The 27,126-nt window shown below is 37.3% G+C and overlaps 1 protein-coding gene across 1 annotated transcript in view; it reads right to left on the reverse strand.

Annotated features, from left to right (window-relative positions):
- Positions 1 to 27,126, reverse strand: part of LOC126278818 (neural-cadherin-like) — a 157,233-nt gene that overhangs the window by 72,024 nt on the left and 58,083 nt on the right. Inside the window, exons 10-14 of the mRNA XM_049979092.1 lie at positions 18,184 to 18,461; positions 10,743 to 10,948; positions 9,696 to 9,838; positions 9,352 to 9,609; positions 1,129 to 1,476 (exon numbers count right to left, since the gene is read on the reverse strand). Of these exons, the coding sequence (XP_049835049.1) occupies positions 1,129 to 1,476; positions 9,352 to 9,609; positions 9,696 to 9,838; positions 10,743 to 10,948; positions 18,184 to 18,461 (1,233 nt within the window). The remainder of the gene's footprint in view (positions 1 to 1,128; positions 1,477 to 9,351; positions 9,610 to 9,695; positions 9,839 to 10,742; positions 10,949 to 18,183; positions 18,462 to 27,126) is intronic.

A 27,126-nucleotide genomic window follows, 5' to 3' on the forward strand; every position in this document is an offset into this window, starting at 1 on the left:
GTTTCTTTTTTCCCTTTCAATCCTCATATTGATACTTTTATCTTGATTATTTTAAAAATATTTAACTACTAATTTTTTAAAACATGTATCCAGTTTGAGGAAAATTGACTAAATCGCAGAGTTCAGAAAAAAATGGCACAAAAACTACCATCCTGAATTATTCAAATGCTGTAGTGGGTCATTATCTACATGAACAAAATATATTCACATTTATTGGAAAATGAATGTTATAATCACCATTATAATGCCTCACACTGCTGTGTTTGAAAATGCTTTCACTATCTTTTTGACAATTTGCCTGTGCCATTATTTATGATTCTGTTGGACTTTTCTTTTCTTGCCTAAGCCTAATGAAATATTTATTTTGAGTTCAATATCCAATTAATTACATTCAGCTGGACTGCATGAAGTTATCAGTTTGTATTCTTGTTGGGAATGCTATTGTGGGGACTAACTAAAAATAGATGTTTTGCTATATCTGATATAATATCAACGTTAGAATTCCCACATACAATACCTTCTAATAATTTACCAATAATTCTCTTAACTGCCTCATGAAATATAAAGAAAATTCTTGTTGGTGGCTTGTATATAATTGAAATTACCAAAGTGTCTGTTCCCAGTAGCTCTAATGAGCATAGCGTCACCTGAATATTTCAACACAACATTCAAAAGATATTTATCCTTGCCTTTTACTAGTTCTGCATGATATCATGATATCACAGATTCTAAAATCTTGTTTCTCACAAACAGATACTACACATAACTTATGAATACATTATCTGATGTTTTAGGTATAGATATTAGTAAAGCTGGATGGAGGAGATATTCTAGAAATTTAAAACTGTCATTCCAACATACACATTCAGGTTCTCCAAAATTTACTTCTGTTTTATTTATGTTACCTCTGACATTTCCTGAAACAATATTAGACAGAGGAACACAAAAATCTACAGTACTGCCTTATCATTGTCTAGTATCTTCAAATGCTACCACCATAAACAGAAGCGCCACACAGACTCCTCTTAAATACAGACAAGAAATATTAGTGCATTTTTTGATAGACTAGTATTTTCACAAATATGGAAATATTAAAACTAAAAAATAAAATATGTAAAAGGTTCAAACCTCCAGTATTGCATACTCTTGTGAATGGTGATCAGCTATGTGAATGAGCTCCCCATTTGTCTCTTTTGTTCTAAATCTCATTTGCACAAGAGTACTGAAGTGACTAGGTTCAAAAGAAAGTGCAAACTTGACATAGCTATGAGGCAGGAAGGTGAATGGATGGGTTGGCTTCACACATGTTATTCCACTCCATCCTGGTTGACACAAACAGATGGGCAGTGATCCAGTCAAATCAGCAACACAGGACCCTCTGTTTCCACAATCCAGATTTCTGCATATGTTCTCAATCTTGACACAACCTGCTCCTGTTCCTGATGACATCCTAGAGCCTGATAGATCTAGAAGCTGCTGAAAAAAAAACATAGAAAGCCACCAACTATTAACATTTTAGTTTATTTTAACACACAAAAGAAGGAAAACAATATCAAGTCTTGAGAGAAATATAGAAACTCTTTGATTCACTCAAACATGGAAAGAAATTTAAAGTATGGACATCAGTTAATTCTGCCTGTAGCACTACTACATGAACTGAGTAGACAGCTAGTATTGCTGGCTTTCCAACACATGGATAAAGTTAGAGGACTGGCACTATGAAACTGTAAAATTCCAACTGTCAAAGGCAGGGTCCTCCAGGAATAACAATACAAGATTATTGTGAATGACTGAAGCGATTTCACAGATTTACTGTACCTGCATTATTTGACACATTGTTACATGAAGTTCTTTTTTGAGATATTGTAAGTTCTGCATGTGTCCCTCCTACTGACTCTGCAGATATGAAGTTCTTTTATGTTCAGTGCAGCATGTCCCTATAATCTGCTGCAGAGCACTGTTGATCTGAGCTCACAGTTCTGGTATTTTTGTTGGCAGATGAGGTGTAAACACCTCAAAATCACACACAAAAGTCACTTGGAATTAGGTTAGGAGAGTGTGGAGGCCATAATATGAATTAATGATCAAGCAATAAATCAGTTTCTCAGTTTCCTGTTTAAGAATTCACAAAAATGATCATGGAAGTGGGCTGGGATGAGGCTGAGCACCACCATCTTTGGCCTCATCCGAGATGTGGAGGCAGCCTTGTCTGTGGCTATCAAGAGTGCAGGATGCAGTCGTCTACAAGTTATGGCTCATGTTAGCACTGATGATGCCTGTCCTGTGGTTCAGTTCATATAGGCAGCTGACAAGAGTTGGTGAAGAATGCTGGCCTCATGTACAGGATACAAGCAGAATTTGCAATTTGCAGCATTTTTCCTGTAGTTGATCAGGGTCCTTTGGTTTGGAGCCGAGTGGAGGAACTCAACCAAAGGCATTGCTCTGTGACAGTCTTTACTTCAGGTTTCTAGACCTATATTATCAGGTGAGACTCGCCCTGACAGGTCAGAGGTGCACTACACAATGGAGGCAGCTATTCTGGTAGCACAGTATTTGTGGAGGGTGAATGGCTTTTTTTTTTTTAATGCTAGACAGTAGTCTGGGGTACTACACTTGCCAGTCTATATGCAGAAAAGGAAATCAGACCATTTTCAGAATAAAGACAATTCAATTGTCAAAATTTTATCAGTTAATTGTTGAAGTACTTGTGACAAAGTTTTGAATTTACTGCCCTCCAGGAAAGTCCTCACACTCGAATTATTCTTGAGACAGAGCTGGCTGAAATTGAAAGTAGAATATTATTAGCAGAATATTTAGTGAGTCATGGAATGTATACCGGAAAGTTGGATTAGACACTATAGGAGGGGGAGTGTTCACTGTGATTGACAAAAATATGGTCTCTAATGAAGTCGAAATTGAGTGTGACAGTGAGGTTATCTAGCCACAGACAGACGGTCATGTGAAGCACTTTTTGAACACTTTTTCTGAAAACAGTCTTGAGCATCTAATTTGGCAGCCCACATGTGATGGAATTATCTTAGACCTTTTGGCCACAAATGGGCTGGACTTGATTGATAACATCAGTGTAGACACACTGTATTTCACAATACATTTTTAAGGGTATTTGAAAATTGTTTTCCCAAGAAAATAGTTAAACATAATTCCAAGAAAACATATAAAAAACCTTGGCTAACTAAAGGAATAAGAATATCTTGCAACCGCAAAAGAGAACTGTATCTAACAGCAAGATGGAGTACTGACCCCGAAATTGTTCAATATTATAAAAACTATTGTGCGGTACTAAGAAAAGTTATTAAAAAGTCCAGAAGCATGTGTATCATGTCTGAGATCAGTAACTCTGATAATAAAATTAAAGCAATTTGGAATATTATTGAAAGGGAAACAGGGCAACCAAGAGCACAGGAAGACTTTAGTGCAATAAAATTGAATGACAAGTGCACTAACAAACAATCAGAAATTGAAAATATTTTGAATAATCATTTTTTAAATGTTGTGGAGAAAATAGGATCTAGATCTTCACTAGAAGAGGCAAGGCTATTAATAGAAGAGGCCATACCTGCACAGTTTGAAACAGCTGTAATTCCACCAACCTCTCCCTCTGAAATCAGTAAAATAATAAACTCACTGAAAAGTAAAAGCTCTTACGGAATTGATGGCATTTCCAGCAAAGTACTTAAAGCTTGTTCCCCACAGATAAGTAGAATTCTCAGCCACGTATGTAATAGCTCTTTGGAGCAGGGTGTTTTCCCTGATAGACTGAAATATGCCATTGTAAAACCATTGCATAAAAAGGGGGATATGTCGGATGTCAACAACTACCGCCCAATCTCTCTTCTGACAGCTCTATCAAAAATTTTTGAGAAAGTAATGTATTCAAGAGTAGCCTCCCATATTTGTAAAAATAAAGTACTAACAAAATGTCAGTTTGGTTTTCAGAAAGGCTTTTCAACAGAAAATGCTATATATGCTTTCACTGATCAAATATTAAATGCTCTGAATAACCGGACATCACCCATTGGTATTTTTTGTGATCTCTCAAAGGCCTTTGATTGTGTAAATCATGGAATTCTTTTAGATAAGCTAAATCATTATGGTTTGAGTGGGGCAGTGCACAAATGGTTTAATTCATACTTAACTGGAAGAATGCAGAAAGTTGAAATAAGTGGTTCGTGTAATGTTAAAACAGCTGATTCCTCAAACTGGGGTGCTATCAAGCACGGGGTCCCACAGGGTTCGGTCTTAGGTCCTTTACTGTTCTTGATATACATTAATGACTTACCATTCCACATTGATGAAGATGCAAAGTTAGTTCTTTTTGCTGATGATACAAGTATAGTAATAACATCCAAAAACCAAGAACTAAGTGATGTAATTGTAAATGATGTTTTTCACAAAATTATTAAGTGGTTCTCAGCAAACGGACTCTCTTTAAATTTTGATAAAACACAGTATATACAGTTCCGTACAGTAAATGGCAAAACTCCAGTAATAAATATAGAATTTGAACAGAAGTCTGTAGCTAAGGTAGAATTTTCAAAATTTTTAGGTGTGTCCATTGATGAGAGGTTAAACTGGAAGCAACACATTGATGGTCTGCTGAAACGTCTGAGTTCAGCTACGTATGCTATTAGGGTTATTGCAAACTTTGGTGATAAGAATCTCAGTAAATTAGCTTACTATGCTTACTTTCATTCACTGCTTTCGTATGGCATCATATTCTGGGGTAATTCATCGTTGAGTAGAAAAGTATTCATTGCACAAAAACGTGTAATCAGAATAATTGCTGGAGCCCACCCACGGTCATCCTGCAGACATCTATTTAAGGATCTAGGGATCCTCACAGTAACCTCACAGTATATATATTCCCTTATGAAATTTGTTGATAATAATCCAACCCAATTCAAAAGTAATAGCAGTGTGCATACCTATAACACCAGGAGAAAGGATGATCTTCACTATGCAGGGTTAAATCTGACTTTGGCACAGAAAGGGGTAAATTATGCTGCCACAAAAGTCTTTGGACACCTACCAAACAGCATCAAAAGCCTGACAGATAGCCAACTAACATTTAAAAATAAATTAAAAGAATTTCTAGATGACAACTCCTTCTACTCATTGGCTGAATTTTTAGATATAAAGTAAGTAAAAAAAAAAAAAAAAAAAAAAAAAAAAAAAAAAAAAAAAAAAAAAAAAAAAAAACTTAATCATTAGTGTCATGCAATATTTTGTGTAATGTAATTTCTTGTACAGACATCTTTTATTAACCTGACACGTTCCACATCATTACGAAGTGTCGTATTCATGATCTATGGAACAAGTATTAATCTAATCTAATCTAATCTAATCTACAGAGATTACTGATTATGATGTCATTATAGCAACTATGATTATAAAAGTTAATAAATCAGCCAAGAAGGCTAAGAAAGTGTTTCTGACAGAAAGAACAGATAAGCAGTTGTTGACATCTCACAGATAGTCAATTGACATCACTTAGTTCCATTAAGGTGGATGAGGAGGAACTATAAGAAAATGTTAAACAGAAGGTAAATGATAGTCCAGTGACCTAACTGCATAGTAGGTGGATTAAAGATGAAATAGACCCATCATGATTTAACAACAAAATTGGGAAAATGCTGAGGAAGCAAAGGCAGTCACACTCTTTGTTCAAAAGAGAACACCAAATGATGACAGGCAAAGATTAGTAGAGATTAGTGCTTCTGTGAAAATATCTATGCACAAAGCACACATCTACCATCATCATACCTTAGCAAAAGATCTGGCTGAAAATGTGAGAAAATTCTGGTCCTAAATAAAACTGTTAAGTGGATATAAGCCTTCCATCCAGTGACTCATTGGTCAGTCTGATGTGACAGTTGAAGATAGCAAAATGAAAGCCAAAGTTTTAAATTTTACATTTAAGGAATTGTTCATGCAGAATAATCATACATGCCATTGTTTGACCATTAGACAGACCCCATATGGATGACATAATAATAAAAATCCCTGGTGTAGAGAAACAACTGTAAGAGGTGAAAACAAATAAGTCAACAGGTTCAATTGGAATTCTGATTCAGTTTTACAAAGAGTACTCAACAGCATTGACCCCTTACCTAGCTTGGATTTATTGTGAATCTTTCAGCCAATGCAAAGTCCCAAGCAACTGGAATAATATGTAGATGACTCTTGCATTTAAGAAAGGTAAAAGAACAGACTTATAAAGTTACAGACCAATATCCCTGATATCAGTGTGCTGCAGAATCCTTGAACATTGTCAGTTTGAATATAATAAATTTTCTTGAGATCAAAAAGCTTATGTCCATGAATCAGCATGGTTTTAGGAAACATCACTCACACGAAACTCAATTTGCCCTTTTCTAACATGATATACTGTGAAGTATGGATGAGAGGCAACATGCAGGTTCAATATCTCTACGTTTCTGGGAAGCATTTGGAATGGTCCCCCACTGCAACAAAGATACAATCATATGGAATAGATTCCCAGATATTTGAGTGGCTTGAAGACTTCTTAAGCAAAAGAACACAGTGTGTTGTCCTCAATGGTGAGTGTTCATCAGAGACAAAAGTATCATCAGGAGTTCCCCTGGGAAGTGTGATAGAACTGCTTTTAATTTCTATATATATAAATAATCTGGAAGACAGAGTGGGTTGCATTATGTGGTTATTTGGTGACGATAATGTGTTGAACAGGAAGTTGTCAAAGTTGAGTGAGTGTAGCAGGATACAAGTTCATTTAGACAAAATGTCTAGTTGGTGTGACAAATGGTGCTTAGCTCTAAATGTAGCATAATTTAAGTTACTGTGGATGAGCAGGAAAAACAAAACACTCACTGTACTGTGGTGTCTTGCTTGACACAGTCATATATAGTTTGAACATCTGGGTGTAATGTTGCAATGTTGCAAAGTGTTATGAAATGGAATGAGCATCTGACGATTATGGTAGGGAAGATGAACTGTCAACTTTGTTTATTGGTAGAATTTTGGGAAAGTGTGGATCACCTGTAAATGGGACTGTATATAGGTCAATACTGGAACCTGTTCTTGAGTACTGCTTGAGTGTTTGGGAGATGTACCAGGTTGAATTAACAGAAGACACTGTAGCAATTAGAGGCAGACTGCTAGATATTTTTGGGAATTCAAAAGGGACACCCTGAAGAGAAGGCGGCATTTCTTTTTTTCAGGGAATGCTCTTGATAAAGTTTAGAGAAATGTCATTTGAAGCAGACTACAGAACAATTCTACTGTTGCCAACATGCATTTTGTATAAGGACCACAAAGATAAGATATGTGATGTTAGGGCTCATATGGAGGCATACAGGCATTTGTTTTTCCCTTGCTCTATTTGTGAGTGGAACAGGAAAGAAAATGACTAGTATTGGTACCACATACCCTCTGCCATGCACCATACAGTGGCTTGTGGATTATGTATATAGAGGTAGAGGTAGAGGTAAAGATAGATGTTCACACTGTAGGAACATGTCAGTTTTCCAGATTCGCATACCCTGTAATGGTCTTCTTTCGGAGCAAAAAGAGACTGTAAACTTTAAACCTTGATACTACACAGAACACATTAACTTTTGTTGAGTCTGTAATGTGCTACATGATAGCATGGGAATTCTCTACCCACCCAAAATTCTTTCACTATAGTCATTTCATTCCGTACTTTGTTGCAATTGTTCTGAAAATTCACAGCATCTGACTTTGTTAACAGGAGTCAGGGCTTGTAGCAATAGTAGGTGGTAAGGCTTTAGCTTTAGTTGTTTTCCTTAAGATCAGCTGGCCATGGTGGCCGAGCAGTTCTAGGTGCTTCAGTCCAAAACCGCGTGACTGCTACGGTCGCAGATTCGAATCCTGACTCGGGCATGGATGTGTGTGATGTCTTTAGGTTAGTTAGGTTTAAGTAGTTCTAAGTTCTAGGAGACTGATGACCTCAGACATCAAGTCCCATAGTACTCAGAGCCATCTGAAACTTGAGATCGCTCAAATGGTCGGTTGTAATATGCTCAGCTCCCTCTCTGCTCTGTTCATCGACTTCTGTTGGCTACATGCAAAACTCACCCACTCATGGTCAACCATTTCTTTACTCACTTCTGGCTGACCCACTAATTTCCCTTGCAGAGGCATCCTTAAGGTATAAACTGCACATACCATTGCTGAACGGACTTAGCAGTTGGTGGAGCTTTGTTGAACTTTGTTCTGGAAAGTTGTGGCACTTTTACAGCACACAGGTGTAAATGCATTTCAAGTGCAACGTAAGGTTTCTTGGTCCCTGTTGTCAACTTGCCTAACTGCTCACTGCTGCACTCTCATGACAGAAATCTGACATGCAGCTGCAAAATTACAAACCTTTTTGAGTTTTTATAAATGAGTGATGAGTTTTGTGACAATATGTCATTTAATATAGCTACAGTGCATATATTAAATTGCTTAGTCATTTATAAAAATCATTACATGTTGTAATTGGAGGGAGCTGTTACTCCACAGCAAACTCAAACTTCATAAGCATGATGCCATAACAGAACAAAACATTACCCAACAGGTAATTTTTTTAAAGAATCCACCATCACTGACAAACTATATCCATGTTTCCATGTTCAATTTGATTCTAGGGGGAGGGGGGGGGGGGGAGCAACCTGTGCTACAGATGATTCAGAGTGTCTTGAAAATCATAAACACAAACATAACAGGCATAAACACAAACCTAATTGAAGTTTTTTGGCAACTTTCAACATCAATCTGATACAATGTAGCAAGAGGATACAGCTGATCAAAACTCTTCATGAAAATAAGATCTCTGTAATAGTGTTACAAGAATCCCACTTCACAAGAAAAAAAACTTTTGAATCAGATCAATACTGTGTCTTCAAGTGCAGAACACAGAAGACTGTAATGAGAAGCACTCCTATTTTAGGCACAGCATTTGCAGTCAACAGCAATATTCTCATATTTGTTTGAAACATCCAACCTGTAAATGAAAGGCTTTCTTTGCTATCCCTAAGTTGTACAAATGAGACACTCTGAACAGTTGACAACTTTTGTGCTCAAGAAAGTTAAGAAGAAAAATGTAAGAAGATTGTGGGTCATTAACTGGCACACAACAAGACCAATAAAATGAAACATTCCTCACTGTATTACTGAGAACCATAAAAAGATAGCAGATGTTGGCATTTATGTGGCAGCAGTTAAGTTCTGACCCAACCACTAAAAAAAGTTCCATTTGATTCAAAGGAAAGGGGGGGGGGGGGGCATAAAAATGCATTACATCATATATATAACCTGTGCTATACAGATTTTTAGAAGTGTGGAGCTTACCTCTCCATTATGAAAAATGTTTCTTATACAGCCATCAAAACCTTCTGGATTCCCTCTACCTTGCCATTTGTGATGGCTTGAATGAACTGAATGCTTATAAATACCACCAATCTGCAGAGGGGTATTTAAATTGAGATGCTCACTGAATGGTGGTAATTTTGCTTCTGTCTGGCAAGCTGTCCCATTGAAGAATGTTGTTCCATCTTCTGCTTCAGCCACTACAGCAGACTGGCAGTAGTCTACCACAAGACGAGCATTCTATTTGAAAAATGAAAAGAAAGATGCATATGTAAATGGAAAGTAAAGCCATAGTTAATAATGAGGCAAATAAACTACCAAGTTACCTTAGTATTCCAGAAGAGATCAATATGATGCCACTGGCCATCAGTCACATTATTAGTCATTCTAAGCCTCAATTCTACTGCCCCAGAACCAAGATCCAAAGTAAACTGAGGTTGCCCATTTATTACTTCTAATAAAATGTAATCTGAGAGAAAATATAGAAATGCATTACATCATATTTATAACCTGCATTACTTATTATTTACCAGTTAACTCATTGCTAATTTAGCTTACTAGTATTTAAAAATACACACATAACAATGAATATTAATGTATACTGGTGTGGAAAACTTAAGGGCAAAGTAACTTTTGCATGATGTGTCACTACCAAGTAACAGACAGTAACTCAAAGAAACGTATATACAAAGAACCACTACAATATAGTACAGAAGGTAGCTGAAAGAAATATGCAATGAGCCAAATAGAAATGAAAGATGTACACTCATGTGAGGAAAAGTGGGAACACGAAATGCACCCAGGACATTGTCGAACCATCCAGCAATTGTCTACTGCACTGGTGGAGAATTGAACACCACACCACAAGAACTCCATTCCAACTTTGTGCCCAGCATATGAGCACAACACAGAGCATGTACTGCCATCTGTTATAATCACACACCCTATTAAGAATCATGTTCTGCATTTTTTAATGTGGATGGAACCATTATGTGTGGTGCCTCCAGCTCAATTATTGTCTTTTAATAAAAGTGGCATTTCTGTTCATTCCACAGCATACTTCTTTGTAACCTTCTGCACTATACTGTAGCAGTTCTTTTTATGTATGTTCTAAGTTTCATCTACCTATGTTACTTAGCAGTGACATGTAGTGAGAAAGATACTTTCCTGCTGTAAGTTTTGTGCTCCAGAATATTTTTATGTATGGTTTGATAGTGAGAGATACTGTTGTATTTTTCTCTTTGCGGTTGAGATAATGTTGTGAATGGCAATAGTGTATGATAGTAATTAACAGTTTTATAATCTAGATTATGAGTTATATTTTTGTCATATTAATTCTACATTTACTTAATAGAGTAAAGTATGTTATATACCTGATGCAAATATGTCGTTTGGCTGTGGTATTGACAATGGACCATTATAGAGAATTATGCCACTTCTTTTCCTTGTTATGAATTCTACACTAAGATGATTTTCACTGCAAGACTGCAATGGTGCAAACCATGCCCAGCCATGACCATTGAAATCTAAAGTTGTTTGTTGACATCTGGGTCCATCAAAACCAGATGGACATAGGCAGCTATTTAAGAGAGATTCACATTGAATTGTCAGAGATTACTCTATCACATCATGTTAAACACAAGTAGTAAAACCACCATAATCATAATGATGATTAAAATACAGGTAACACATCTACCAGAAAAATAAACAGTATTATGAAAAGGATAGTTACTACTCACCAAATAGTGGAGATGCTGAGTCACAGATAGGCACAACAAAAGGACTGTCAAAAAGTGAGCTCTCAACCAACAGGGCACTCATCAGAAATAGACTTGAACAAAAGGACTGTCAAAAAGTGAGCTCTCAGCCAACAAGGCATTCATCAGAAATAGACAAAACACACACACACACACACACACACACACACACACACACACACAAACGCAACTCATACACACATGACCACAGTCTCTGGCTGCTGACACCGACTGTGAGCAGCAGCACATGATTGGCTGGGGTGTGGAGGCACAGCAATAGCAAGGTAGGGGTGCAGGACAGTAAAGGGCTGCTTGTGGGAGCATACAGGGACAAGGTGGAGAGAAGGTAGGGCAGTTATGTGTAATTAGGAGGTTAGACAGTGTGCTCGGGGTGGGGAGCAGAGGGGGGCAGGGGGGGGGGAGGTGAAAAGGATAGAAGTAAAAATATTGTGAGTGTGTTTGTGGAACAGAGACTTGTGAAGTGCTGGAATGGGAACAGGGAAGGGACTAGGTGGGTAAAGAAAATGATTAATGAAGGTTGAGGCCAGGAGGGTTACGGTACCATTGGATATGTTACAGGGAGCATTCCCAACTGCCAGGACAGAAAAGCTGGTGTTGGTGGGAAGGATTCAGATGGAACAGACTGTAAAGGAGTCATTGAAATGAAGCTCGTGTTGGGCAGCGTGCTCCACAATGGTTGGTCCAGCTGTTTCTTGGCCACAGTTAATCGGTGGCATTTCAAGACTTGTCTCGTATATCCTCCCAGAATTACATACTTCAGTCCAATCACAAGCATCACCTATCCCATCAGAGGCAGGGCTACCTGTGAAACCAGTCACATGGTCTACAAGCTAAGCTGCAACCTCTGTGCTGCATTCTATGTGGGCATGACAACCAACAAGCTGCCTGTTCACATAAATGGCCACTAACAAACTGTGGCCAAGAAACAGCTAGACCACTCTGTGGCTGAGCACACTGCCCAACATGACCTTCATTTCAATGACTGCTTCACAGCCTGTACTATCTGGATCCTTCCAATCAACATCACCTTTTCTGAATTGCACAGGTGGGAGCTCTTCCTGCAGTACATCCTATGTTTCCGTAAGGCCTCAGCTCTTGTCAATCATTTTCCTTACCCATCTAGCCAATTCTCTGTTTCCATTCCAGCACAACACAGTCCTCTATTCCATTAACACGCCCACAGTATTTTTACTTCTCTCCTTTTCCGCCCCCTCCCCTCCTCCACCCCTCCCCACCACGCCCTCTCTCTAGTCTCCCAACTACACCTATTTGCCCTACCCTCTCTCCACCTTGTTCCCATATTCTTCCACAGGCAGCACTTTGCTGTCCCCCACCCCCTATCCTGCTATTCCTCCCCTCCATGCCACAGCCTCCGCCTTACTCCCACCACCTGGCTGCTTCTTCCATCTAGTGCTGCTGCTCACAGTCTGACCTCCATAGCCAGAGACTGTGATCACATGCGTGTGAGTTACATTTGAGTGTTGTAAGGGGTCAACAGCCCCTTATCTATTGAGAACAATATACCTTTGCCTCATGCAGGTCACAATAGGTACTATCGATAGTCAAGCACCCTGTGTGCCAGAGTAGTCAGTGTTGAGACTCCGAGCGATGTGATTAAGTGTTCACTTGTGCACCGTGATTACATGACAATCACGCCTGGCACCCATGATTTGGATTGCAGCGAGGATTGTGCATCCAGTGCTACATGAAGAATATTGGCGTGTGATGACATTAATGGGTGACCTGTGATGAGTTAACCATTATCACTTTGTCAGATGAAGGGAGTAGCTGCCTCATTCATGCTGTTTAGACAAAAGATAAAGAACATTAACAACAAGTATGTACTGATTATTGCTACCTGACATCCTAATTAGCTTTGTCGGATTTGATATGAAACAACTGTCATGCAAATATTAACTGATTAGGCTATGATCCACTAGTCAATAATTGTGGGTTTAATCATGGAGTGTTTCAGTGTGTGTGTGTGTGTGTGTGTGTGTTGTCTATTTCCCATGAATGCCTTGTTGGCTGAGATCTCGTCTTCTGACAGTCTTTTTGTTGTGACTATGCATGTCTCAGCATCTCTGCTATATGGTGAGTAGTAACTATCACTTTCTGAATATTGTTACATTCCATCCTGGATTTTCTATTATTAGAAAAGTAAACAGCATGTTTAAAGACTGCAGATCATGGATTCTTTCATCTGTGGAGAGAAAGGGAAAAGAAGCTAGAGCAAGACTTAACTGTGAGGTAGGTCGTAGCTGATAATGGTGTATTAGCTGACTCAGGAAGTTTATCTGTATACAAACTGACTTTATTTAGCAGGGGGTATATGTAGTTGAGCTCCTGCAATAAATGGTAATTCAGAGATCAAACAACTTTTTGCAAGATGTCTCACATCTTAGTTTTCAATGAAAAAAGAGAGAAATTTTTTTCCACATCCATGTGACAGCCTCCTTTTCCCCCAATCTCAGACTTTCTTATTTCTGCCATTTGAATGTGAGTTGTCATCCGTATCTTCTCTCCTTCCTTCACATTTAATTACCTATTATCCTTTTACTTCTCTGTCTCTCTTATAGTTAGCAGTTTCTAATTTTTTCTTTTTTTTTCCTTTTCACTACCTGTATTTGTTTTTTTTCTTGCCTACTTCTGCACTTCTGTCTAAACATTTATAATTACAGTCCACCTCTGTCACATCCTTTGCCACTTACAACTTCCCAGATAGTCAAATTTTATGTCTTGATGCCACTTTTTCCCTACCCTACTATGTCTCTATCGACCAGAACTATTTTAAAATGTATGGGAAAAGTTACATTTCACTCTTGCTAAACAAAGGGAACCAAAATTCACACCCTAATCAATTTTTCTGTTAATGTCTTTCTTCAAATATACTTTTGTTTGCTAAGTTGGCTCTTTCTGGGGTTACTTCATTCTACTTTCATATTGGATGGTATCATTGTTTTTATGTTAGGATATTTGTGTATCATGTGTTACACCTTCAGGCATGAGAAGAGGCAAACAATCACTAAATAGAAGAAACACTGACTAGAACTTAAGTACATAAGCAATGCTACATAGGTGCATAAGCAAACACTATAGGTTGGCTTTCAAATTAGGGATGAGTTTTTGACACATATGGAAAAAAGGGGGCAGGGGCATATGGGTGATAAGAAAGGGAGTTTCAGGAGACTAGTATAAAATGTGTGGCAGAGAGATTTTCACCAGATGTGTGTGGAGAATCATCCAAATCTGTTTTGTACACACAGAGAAGGAGGAGGGCTCTATAGGAGAGCAGAAGCAAGGAATATTAGGGTGTAACATCCACCAACATCGAGGTCATTAGTGATGGGGCCAAAGCTCAGAATGTTTTAACGATGCAGAAGGAAAATGACAATGCTCTTCCAAATGAATCACTCTGGCATTGACTGCAGCAATTTAGGGAAATCAAGCAAAACATAAATCTGAAAGGCCAGATGTGGTCTGAACTATCATTCTCCTGTATGCAAGTCCAGTGTGCTAACCACTGCGCTACCTTGCACAATAGGAGAGCAGGGTGAAGAGTGACTGTTAAGGGGACAGTTCATTGTGTGGGAGGACAGTTAGATGTATATATAAGTTAATAAATACAACTAAAGTGAGGAGCAGAGTGAACTATGAAGTTGTAATGTGTGATGGAGAGGGAGAGGTGGAGATGGAAATGGAGGTAGGAACATGGGCAGCAAGGGGCAAGGGAGCAAGAGTATGTGGAAGGCAGGGTTCAGTGGACATTGAGGACAGTAGCATATGAGTCCAGAAGGATGTACACCTGACAGAGTTCCCAATTACCCAATTCAGAACCACTAGTTCTGGATGGGAGCAAGGAACTACACATTTCTGGATGTGAAGCAGCAATTTAAATACACCAAATCATTATCAGAAGTGTGCTCTGCAATGAATGGTCAATAAGGGCCTTAGTTATAGTTTTATGGTGGCTATTTATATGAGCGTATAGCTGGTTAGTAGTCATATACAGATAGGATACATGCAGAACATTGGTTATAGTGAAAGTGATAGCCACTTTCACAGAGGATCTGCCTTTAATGCAATAGGATATCTGTGAGAAGACTGTAATACGAAGTGTTGTGTGAGAATTTGGGATGTGTCCTACCCTTGACTCTTTCACATGGATTCTATACTTGAATCTTCTACATCGGTACAACCAGTATGTATGTATGTATGTATGTTTTGTGAGCAGTTTAATGCCAATTTTATTGATGATGTATTCTTGCACTATTACAGAAGACAAAAAATGTGGAGCTCCTGCACAGCTGAATAGAAAACAACATGGAGAAATGCTCTATGCAATAGGAGAAGGAATTGCAGCATGTGTCTTATTTTTCTTCTCTCTCTCTCTCTCTCTCTCTCTCTCTCTCTCTCTCTCTCTCTCTCTGTGTGTGTGTGTGTGTGTGTGTGTGTGTGTGTGTGTGTTGGCGCGCGCACTGTAAACTACTTGTCCACTGCCACTGAGCAGTTACACCCTACTTCCTACTTTGTCAACACAAATGGATGCTTTGGTAATATGGGCAGTCTGTTTTAATTTTGTCAGGCATTTTAAATGAGTGAGTGTCAACTCCACATCACTTGCATCCAGAAATAATTAGGCCCGTATTTTCATAACAACATTGTGAGATTTTACCTATTTATTTGTGAGGAAAGGTGAAAAGGGACAAGAATAATTGATAATACACTATTACTACAAGGGACCATCTAAAAATAATAGTGGTGAATATGCAGATTATAAATGAAGGTATTGCTGACTGATGAAGATGCTCAAGCCCTTTAAGATCTCATTAAACTATCATGATAGGTAATGTAACTATGAGAATGGAAATTTTTGTAGAATATGAATAATGGAAAGAGTAAAGGTAAACAACCCACCACATAGTTAGGCATAAAGCAGTAAATGGGCACTCAAACAAGATTGCAAACATTGCAAAACTTTTGAAGGTTGTTGTTCTTCAGAGGTGATTAGTATAAAATACCTATTCACACCAACATACACCTGCATGGTTGCTTGTGTTGGTCAACATCATTGTACTGGCACAGCAGCTCAACTGGGGTGAGAGGTTATTTCATGTGGAGAGTGCAAATAGAGAGGAGCATGGAAGGAGAGGGTAGTATACAGTTGGAAGGGAGGGGCAGCAAGCACACAGGACAGGAATGTGGCAACAGTGAACTCACTCTGGGGAATGCTATACAATGATGAGGAGCAGTCAGCTGGGATGATGAGATAGAGCTGAAGTAGTGGGAGAGGAGTGTGTTAGGGGAGAAGAAGTGAAGAGGGGACTGAAGTTAAATGGGTGGAGATGAGTGTGGGGTAGGAGTTAACAGAGATTAAGACCAGGAGGACTGTGGGATCTACAGGTATCTTATAGGGATTAAGGACAATTCCCCTCTATATGTAATTAAGAGAAGCTGATGTTGAAGGGGGAGGGAGAAACTACACAGAATAGGATATGAAGCAGCTGGAGCAAGCTCACCAATGACATATTCTACCACTGTGTACTTATTACCTTTCGCTTCTCAATAATATAGTCTTGAGCTAACTGTTTCATACAATGACATTGATAATAGAGAGACAATAAAGGTAGCAGAGAGGGGGAAGGATGGTTTGAGGGAAGGTTGGCTGATGGCTGTAAGGGAAAGGTAATAAGTGCACAGAGGCAGAATATGGCATTGGTGAGCTTGCTGGGGAGGCTACTCTATGATGAATCCAAGATGTGATGAATTATGTCGCAGCCACCAAGGCAGGTTGGGGCAAACTATCAAATCATTCTACTGGGCAGGGGAAATGAAATTACTGTTTACTGATGCTACATTGTGCTGTCTAGGTTTAGCTTGGAGTTCAATGAAAAAACTGTTTGAAAGTTGCAAGCACAAGTAATACTAATAATGCCCCTCACCAGTAAGGCACATCTTCCAAAACCATCACTGTTTTCTATGCAAAGACACAAAATTTGAGTCATCCCTCCATGTTGCTACTGAGTTCACTGGTCTGAAGTATACCTAAAAAATTTCTGGTGTATACTAAACACTTTGAATACTATAAATTCTTCAATAAATGTTCTTATCACATCTTCTATACAAAAACACTAATACTAGTACAATCAAAGAATGGAAAATACAGGGATGGAATAACAGAAAGGCACATTTAAAAGTGCCTCTTCTATGTGATGACTAGAACTATCTACTTTCTTATTGTTGTAATTATTAGCACAAAAGCTTCTCAAGTGAATTGATGATTTGGTGATTTTTATTTTATGGGTATTAGGCAGTTATCCAAGGCACATTTCTTTGCCTTATGTTCCATCTTCCAATGCTGGAGACATGATTAGAGCCTATATATCAGAAAGCAGTCACAATCTCGATTAAGCTCAGCAAGCCAATCTTTTTATACACATCTACAAATGGTTGTTTCGTGACATCGGACCACTTCCTAGGATGTGTTACAGAGCTTGTAGTGGGGAACAGTTGCCACTCCTTGTTTTATTTAGCACTAAGACCCACATCTTGTCTAATTTCAATCTTTCTTACTTTTTGTTGAAGTTGTTCTTTGTGCTTTTGAATTTCTATGGCCCCTCTATAATCCTATCACAATAATGGTTAGATATTGATAAAACCCTAGAATCAGAGAAATGAATTTGATGGTTCCCTGTTCCCAGTGCATGATCTGCCACTGCTAATTTATCATGTTACCAAGACAAAAATTGCTTGTTTGAGATTGTAATAGCTTTCTGAGTTGTTACAGCTTCTGGTGATGTCTCCAGCATCGGAAGACAAAATGTTAGATCTTGGACCACAGCATAATACCATAAAATAAAAATCAACAAAAATGCAAATGCTGCCTGTGAAAGCCTGCACTGTATGTTTAAATGTTGTGCTACATCTTTTTAAACTGCTTTGACCTTTATCATTTACTAATTCAGCATAATTTCAGTTACATGTTACAGATTATGTATACTGTTAATAAAAAGGTGCACTTGAATGAAGAAGCTACCTTATTCCATTACCCTTCTGCAAACAGTGACCACCATTGTAGCAATAATCCTTATAACATCTGACTGTATTCTGCATTCTGTGCTTCTGTGTCTTGCACGTACATTCAGCTTTCATGGTAACCGAAACACTGACAAAAGATGTCATGTTTGCATCCACTAAAAGAGAGTGCTTTCCTATCTCCATTGCACTAGAGCATGGACCTTGACAGACTGAGTTCTCCTGAAGACAGTCATCAATTCCAACCATTATGATGTTGATGCCAACTTCCTTTGATACCTGACAATGAAATAATATAATGGCAAACTTTAACAGTTCATGAAGAAAAAATTTAGATTAGTGGTAACCAAAGACAAGTAATCAAATTTGTAAATGCATATGTAACTAGAAAATTGAAAGAACAGTAGCATGTCATGATTAATTAATTTAACCCTGTGTTGCAATTGTTCACTGGAGTAAACAGCTGCTAATGCTGCTTCTTTGGTTTTTTAATCAGTCCTGAAGCTGCAAATGCACACAGACCTCAATTGTTCACTGGAGTGGACAACTGTTAATGCTGCTTCTTTGGCTTTTTAATCAATCCTGAGGCTGCAAATGCACACAGTCCACTCCAGTGGGTACTCCCTACTCTTGCTGTGCCCTGTGTGCATTTGCAGCCTCGGGACTGATTAAAAATGCCAAAGAAGCAACATTAAAAGCTGCCCACTGCAGTGGACAACTGCACCACAGAGTAAAAAGAAATGTCTACTTCTTAGTTGTTAAATTTCTATTTTTCCCTTCATGCATGTGAGTGTGATGAAAGGATAAACATCTTCAAGAAATCCTAAAGTGACACAAAGGTACAAAATGATGTTGATGGATATTAGTATCCATAAAACAGAAAAAAAATTAATCAGTGAAAAATAAGAGCTATTACTGAGTTAAACAATGTGTGAATAACTAAAACTTATATAAATTGGCAATGATATTGACAAGTTTCAAGTAAAGATATTGTTTTTAGAACAAAAAATACAATTCTTGGGATGAGGCAGTAATGCAAAGGATAATCTGTTTACTGCAGTAATAACTTGTATGAGTATCTAAAATACAGCTCAAGATACTTTCACAATGTGGAATGGTTTCTGGTGAAATGTTACCATATTGATGATGACAAACATAAAATATTGCTGTCTGTTTATTTGGAATTTGATTTATACAATCACAAGAGAAGAAGTACATTGAGAAAGACAAAAGCAGTCTAGTACCTATTCTTGAATTAGTTATTGAAGTCTCTTGCCTCTAATGTACTGTTTTAGATTCATAAGAGGCTGCACTCTCTGTTTTAAAAGACATTATTCTTCTGGCTAACTTCTTCCAGATGGTGTGACAGTTCCACCTGCTTTTTATTTTATTTACTTGTCGATTGTTTGTTGTCCTCAGTGTCTTCGTACTGCATTGCTACACTGGCTGAAAAATTGGTTGTGTATTCCAAGACTGACTACTTTAAATAATGTAGCCAATAGATGCTCAGTTACGTTTTACAGTACTTTAATTTTCATTTTTCACAGCCCCCAATATTACACAGTTATATGGCGAGTGCAATATTGTTTATCCTGCGATAAGCCACATTAATAGTTAGCAGGTGCATCTCAACATACCACAACAATAGTTTCTTGTTGAATGTCTATGAGCAGTAAAACCTAACCACAAAGTCCACAGCTCTTGAAGAATAAGCAGATATGTATGGAGCAGTCACGGTCATTGGTTTTTACACATGGCCTAAATTTTTAACGCTTGTTCCACAGTTAATTTGAAGCATTGTTGTTGTCCTAACCAACACAGGTTTCTTGTCTGAAACTCGGCTGTGGACTGATTGTCTCATGACCAAAAATTGGGCCCCTATAAATCATCACAATAATCGGTACTACTTTTTTTTAATTTACAGAAATTACAATTACAACTTAATTCATTAAATTAACTGAATATATCGAAAAATTGGTTCTTTTTAGAAGTTTCTTCTACTACAAGACTTATGCCGCATTATTTGTTTAAAGGATGAAATTAACAAACATATAGTTATGAAAACAATACTCTAAATTACTTTGGAATTAATGAAGGCCAGGTTCTGCTAATATGTTTTCAAATGGATCCAAATACATACTTTAAGAATACTATTAGTTCATTTTCCAAACGTTTATAATTAGTATAGGATTTATATTTGTTTATATATCAACAATAGAATTTAAGTTATGAAACAATCATCGATTTCACCCTATACTGAAAGATACTAACCAGGAATAGTCAAAATAAAGTAGAAAATCAATTACATACATAAAACTATGCACTGAAAGACCTGAGTCGAAACAAGGCCCCCGGAGTAGACAACATTCCATTGGAACTACTGACAGCCTTGGGAGAGCCAGTCCTGACAAAACTCTACCATCTGGTGAGCAAGATGTATGAAACAGGTGAAATTCCCTCAGACTTCAAGAAGAATATAATAATTCCAATCCCAAAGAAAGCAGGTGTTGACAGATGTGAAAATTACCAAACTATCAGTTTAATAAGACACAGTTGCAAAATACTAACGCGAATTCTTTACAGACGAATGGAAAAACTAGTAGAAGCCGACCTTGGGGAAGATCAGTTTGGATTCCATAGAAATGTTGGAACACATGAGGATATACTGACCCTACGACTTATCTTAGAAGCTAGATTAAGGAAGGGCAAACCTATGTTTCTAGCATTTGTAGACTTAGAGGAAGCTTTTGACAATGTTGACTGGAATACTCTCTTTCAAATTCTGAAGGTGGCAGGGGTAAAATACACGGAGCGAAAGGCTATTTAAAATTTGTACAGAAACCAGATGACAGTTATAAGAGTCGAGGGACATGAAATGGAGGCAGTGGTTGGAAAGGGAGGGAGACAGGGTTGTAGTCTCTCCCCAATGTTATTCAATCTGTATATTGAGCAAGCAGTGAAGGAAACAAAAGAAAAATTTGGAGTGGGTATTAAAATCCATGGAGAAGAAATAAAAACTTTGAGGTTCGCTGATGAAATTGTAATTCTGTCAGAGACAGCAAAGGACTTGTAAGAGCAGTTGAACGGAATGGATAGTGTCTTGAAAGGAGGATATAAGATGAACATCAGCAAAAGCAAAACGAGCATAATGGAATGTAGTCAAATTAAGTCGAGTGATGTTGAGGGAATTAGATTAGGAAATGAGACACTTAAAGTAGTAAAGGAGTTTTGCTATTTGGGGAGCAAAATAACTGATGATGGTCGAAGTAAAGAGGATATAAAATGTAGACTGGCAATGGCAAGGAAAGCATTTCTGAAGAAGAGAAATTTGTTAACATCGAGTATAGATTTAAGTGTCAGGAAGTCATTTCTGAAAGTATTTGTATGGGGTGTAGCCATGTATGGAAGTGAAACATGGACAATAAATAGTTTGGACAAGAAGAGAAGAGAAGCTTTCGAAATGTGGTACTACAGAAGAATGCTGAAGATTAGATGGGTAGATCACATAACCAATGAAGAAGTATTGAATAGGATTGGGGAGAAGAGTCATTTGTGGCACAACTTGACCAGAAGAAGGGATCGGTTGGTAGGACATGTTCTGAGGCATCAAGGGATCACCAATTTAGTATTGGAGGACAGTGTGGAGGGTAAAAATCGTAGAAGGAGACCAAGAGATGAATACACTAAGCAGATTCAGAAGGATATAGGTTGCATTAGGTACTGGGAGATGAAGAAGCTTGCACAGGATAGAGTAGCATGGAGAGCTGCATAAAACCAGTCTCAGGACTGAAGACCACAACAGCAACACATAAAACTAAACACAAAATTAGATGTGGTGTTATTTACTTTAAGATTGAGGACCAGTCTTTTTTTTTTTTTTTTTTTTTTTTTTTGGAAATGCAGATTACATTCATGTATGTTAATGATAATTAGTTAAAAGTAACAAAATGAATTTAATGACACAGATGGCAAAACAAGAGGGGAATTAAAATTACCTCAGTTTGCTTCATCATAATAGGTTGAAAATTAGGCATAGACTAAAATTACAGGCCATATAGGACTTGAATCAAGACTCCGATTTGCATGGGCATTGTGTTTTCAGGTCACTTTTAAATTGTTTCAAGGAACAAAGGAACAGTGACATTTTCAAACACACACAAGAGAAAGGAAAGGAGGGAGGGAGAGGGAGAGATGGAGAGAGGGAGAGGGGGAGAGAGACAATATTAATTACAGGTTGACTCTTGTAAAGAAGATGACAGCAGACAGCTGCTTTTAGTAATGTTACTTATTTACATAAATAACATCATTACCAGATTAGAACTGGAAGGTTATTCATCATATGCTTTTTTCAGATTTGGATACAGTAATGTATCTGAATGTGAACAAGCCATCTGATGATGAACCTGTTGGTTCAAAACCAGTAATGGCTTTATTTAAATAAATAAATAGCATTACAAAAAGTGGTTGGTTGCTGTCATCTTCTCTGCAAGAATCAACCTGTATTTAGTACACATCCACTGACCCAGAAAGTCAGTTTTCAACAGAATAGCTATATTAATTTTTCCAAATAAATTTTTAAGGTAAAATTGTCTAGTGAGTTAACATTTAAATAGTTTAGCATCAGAGTTTCCCATATTTTGGTGAAGGAGATTAATTAATGTACTATTTCAAAGTAAAAATGTAAATGTAACTGAAGAAAAGAAGACCATGTTCTTCAAATTATGATGCAACAGAAAATAAATCGTTTTACCGCAGAACACAGAAATCTTAAATATTGTATATCAAAACTGATGATTTTCTTCATATTCATCATGAGCTTATAGCTCAATTTTTGTGTCCATATTTGATTCAATAATAAAATATTTTTTGAAAGGATTCTGCCTTGAGCAAAAACAACTTTTTCCTTATTCCACCCATACGTGTTTCACTGCAGGTTCACAATATTGGCAGGTTTCCTTTATTTTTCTTAATAGCACATACTATTTTTCATGTAGATGTCTGCCACCTACAGTAAAACTTAAATTTTGGTATAGTTCATCATCTGCAACTTTTATAGTTTCCACATTGTCAATACTATATAACAGTTTTCACTCATACAAACTGTATCAGTGTTTACAAAACACTGAATGTTGCTGACTTGTAGAATTCTCTTTTCAATTTTCGTTGTACATCAGTTTAGTCTTAATATCTTTGATTGAAGGGGTATATTCAGTTTTCATTGTACATTGGTTTATTCTTAATATCCTTGATTGTAAGGGTTACTTTCAAACTTTAAACTTTCTGTAGAACTGCTGAGAATCGTTTTGTGATATGGCATCTCCTTGTCTAATTTACCTTTCAATTCTGAATTTCTCATTATCCTCATTAAGTCTAATGTAAACTGTAACACTTTCAGGTACATTCTTCAGCAGAATAACATATGTTGAATCATGGCTCTGTTGGTAAAGAGCAGATAGTACAAATTTTTAGAGCAGCTAAATCTAAAGCTTTCTCAAAGTCTCTGAAAGTCACATAACTCATATGCATTGTTCCATTCTAATTTTCATCATCATTTGAAATAGAACATTGTGCTGTATCCACTTTAAGGCCAGCTTGTTTCTTTGGCTGATTAAAATCTAATGTTTTTTCTTTATAGCTGGTGATAATTGAATTAGTTTCTTTTACATTGTGGAGAGGAGGTTGATATATCTATAGTTTTTAAGTTTTGTCTGTATCCTTTCTGGTAAAGTAGAATAATTACAGAATTGGTCTGGTTTCAAGGGAATTGTTTGACCTATACAGTCATTCCATAAATAATATAAAAAATCAAGCAATGGAAACTCCAGGTAGGAATATCAGCAATGTAGGAAAAGACAGATTGCTACTTACCATAAAGAAGACACATCAAGTTTCAGGCAGGCACAGTTAAAAGACATTTACATAAAGCTTCTGGCCACAGACTTCATCAGTAAAAAACACACACACACACAAGATGTTGGAGATGGTGGTCATGAGTGCATGAGGGGTGCTTGCTTGTGTGTGTGTGTGTGTGTGTGTGTGTGTGTGTGTGTGTGTGTGTGTGTGTGTGTGTGTGTGTGTGAATGGTGTATGTCTTTCTTTTGCTGATGAAGGCTGTGGGCAAAAGCTTTATGTAAATGTCTTTTAACTATGCCTGTCTGAAACTTGATGTGTCTTCTTTATGGTAAGTAGCAATCTGTCTTTTCCTACATATTTTTTTTAACATCAAATATCATCCTTTCTACTGAAACTCTATCACACTGAAACCCCTCTGCTTGGTTTCATATCTTAAATGGCTTTGCACACCTCATCTTGAATCACTCCCAGAACGTTGCTATCTTCATTATTAACAATTTGTATTTGTGATCCATCTCCTGAGCTATACAACATTTAAAGAAATCTTTAAGGGCATACACAAGTTCCTCTATGTTGTTATTTACCATGCTGTATTCCATCTCAACTGATGCAATTTGGGTCTCACAAGTCTCTGTCTTGACTTCCTCATATTCTTACTTGTATCAAATAGGCCCCATATATAATTTTCATTGCACCTTCTCAAAGACATTTTTTGAATAGTTTTATTGAAGGCAGCATATTCTGTAATATTGTTATCAATATTTGTTTGAAACTCTCACTTCTTCTTTAACAGATGCCTATTCCGTTTTATATTTTCTTTACATTTGCCTTCTTTATATCAACAACATCTTTTGCAGTTTGTGTAAATACTTGTGTAAAATAATGGAGACTTTGATTTGTTTTTGTATGGCCTCTTTGTCTATGATACTGAACTTTTTGCTTCAGTTATTCTGTTGAATACTTCTATTCATAGATAAATTCTAAAAATTTACAATGCTGATCTTCTGCCAGTGAGTCTGTTTCTTTCTTTACATCTACTTGTACTCAGCTCTTTACAAGTTTATGGTCACATGCAATCCTATAATTATTTTGGACTGCTGTATCCTGAAAACTTTATTTATTATTTTATAAAATGTAATCATTTTATTAAAGGGTAAGTTTACTTGAGAAAACTATAAAACTATGACACAGAATTGCTGGTAATAGATGATGGGTCTCCCTCACTCTGGGGTCTGAGTGACCTGCCTTTCCTTTTTTACCTTCCCCACGCTGTTCTTCATCCCTCCCTGAGAAAATAATTTAGTAAGGAGGCTTTCTTGTTCTTTCATGTGGGTCTGTCAGCACTATTAAGAATTTCATCTGCTACAGGTAAGCACTGCCAGCAACTCTGCCACATATCTTTTAAATGCAGCCACTTTCATTTTCAGAGCAATTTTATCCTTCCCAATTTTATTTCCTATTTATTTTCTTCTGAAGTATCTATCAATGACATTCAAATTGTTTTTCCCAGGAAATTCTAATACTGTGTGACCTCAGTCTTTTCCAATATCATTATCAAAGTTTTGCACTGAAGTGTCGTTCTTCAGTTTTTATCCTTCTGCTTCTTTAAAACCTTGCATTATCAAATTCTATTTTATTTTGTTCACATTATAACTGTTGTCTTGTGTTCCACTTAGTTTAAACTTCAACAGGAGTTGCTACTGTCAATTGTTGTTGTTGTTGTTGTTGTTGTTGTTGTTGTTGTCTTCAGTCCTGAGACTGGTTTGATGCAGCTCTCCATGATACTCTATCCTGTGCAAGCTTCTTCATCTCCCAGTACCTACTGCAACCTACATCCTTCTGAATCTGCTTTGTGTATTCATCTCTTGGTCTCCCTCTACGAGTGTTACCTTCCACGCTGCCCTCCAATGCTAAATTTGTGATCCCTTGATGCCTCAAAACGTGTCCTACCAGCCGATCTCTTCTTCTAGTCAAGTTGTGCCACAAAATTCTATTCTCCCCAATCCTATTCAATACCTCCTCATTAGTTACGTGATCTATCCACCTTATCTTCAGTATTTTTCTGCAGCACCACATTTCGAAAGCTTCTATTCTCTTCTTGTCCAAACTAATTATCGTCCATGTTTCACTTCCATACATGGCTACACTCCAAACAAATACTTTCAGAAACGACTTCGTGATACATAAATTTATATTCGATGTTAACAAATTTCTCTTCTTCAGAAACGCTTTCCTTGCCATTGCCAGTCTACATTTTATATCCTCTCTACTTTGACCATTATCAGTTATTTTACTTCCTAAATAGCAAAACTCCTTTACTACTTTAAGTGTCTCATTTCCTAATCTAATTCTCTCAGCATCACCCGATTTAATTTGACTACATTCCATTATCCTCATTTGCTTTTGTTGATGTTCATCTTATATCCTCCTTTCAATACAGTGTCCATTCTGTTCAACTGCTCTTCCAAGTCCTTTGCTTTCTCTGACAGAATTACAATGTCATCGGCTAACCTGAAAGTTTTTACTTCTTGTCCATGAATTTTAATACCTACTCTGAATTTTTCTTTTGTTTCCTTTACTGCTTGCTCAATATACAGATTAAATAACATTGGGGAGAGGCTACAACCCTGTCTCACTCCTTTCCCAATCACTGCTTCCCTTTCATGCCCCTCGACTCTTATGACTGCCATCTGGTTTCTGTACAAATTGTAAATAGCCTCTCACTCCCTGTATTTTACCCCTGCCACCTTCAGAATTTGAAAGAGAGTATTCCAGTCAACATTGTCAAAAGCTTTCTCTAAGTCTACCAATTCTAGAAATGTAGATTTGCCTTTTCTTAATCTTTCTTCTAAGATAAGTCGTAAGGTCAGTATTGCCTCACGTGTTCCAACATTTCTACGGAATCCAAACTGATCCTCCCCGAGGTCCGCATCTACCAGTTTTTCAATTCGTCTGTAAAGAATTCGCGTTAGTATTTTGCAGCAGTGACTTATTAAACTGATTGTTCGGTAATTTTCACATCTGTCAGCACCCGCTTTCTTTGGGATTGGAATTATTATATTCTTCTTGAAGTCTGAGGGTATTTCGCCTG

Source organism: Schistocerca gregaria, chromosome 6 (assembly GCF_023897955.1).
Source record: "Schistocerca gregaria isolate iqSchGreg1 chromosome 6, iqSchGreg1.2, whole genome shotgun sequence".
Taxonomy (NCBI): Eukaryota; Metazoa; Arthropoda; class Insecta; order Orthoptera; family Acrididae; genus Schistocerca; species Schistocerca gregaria.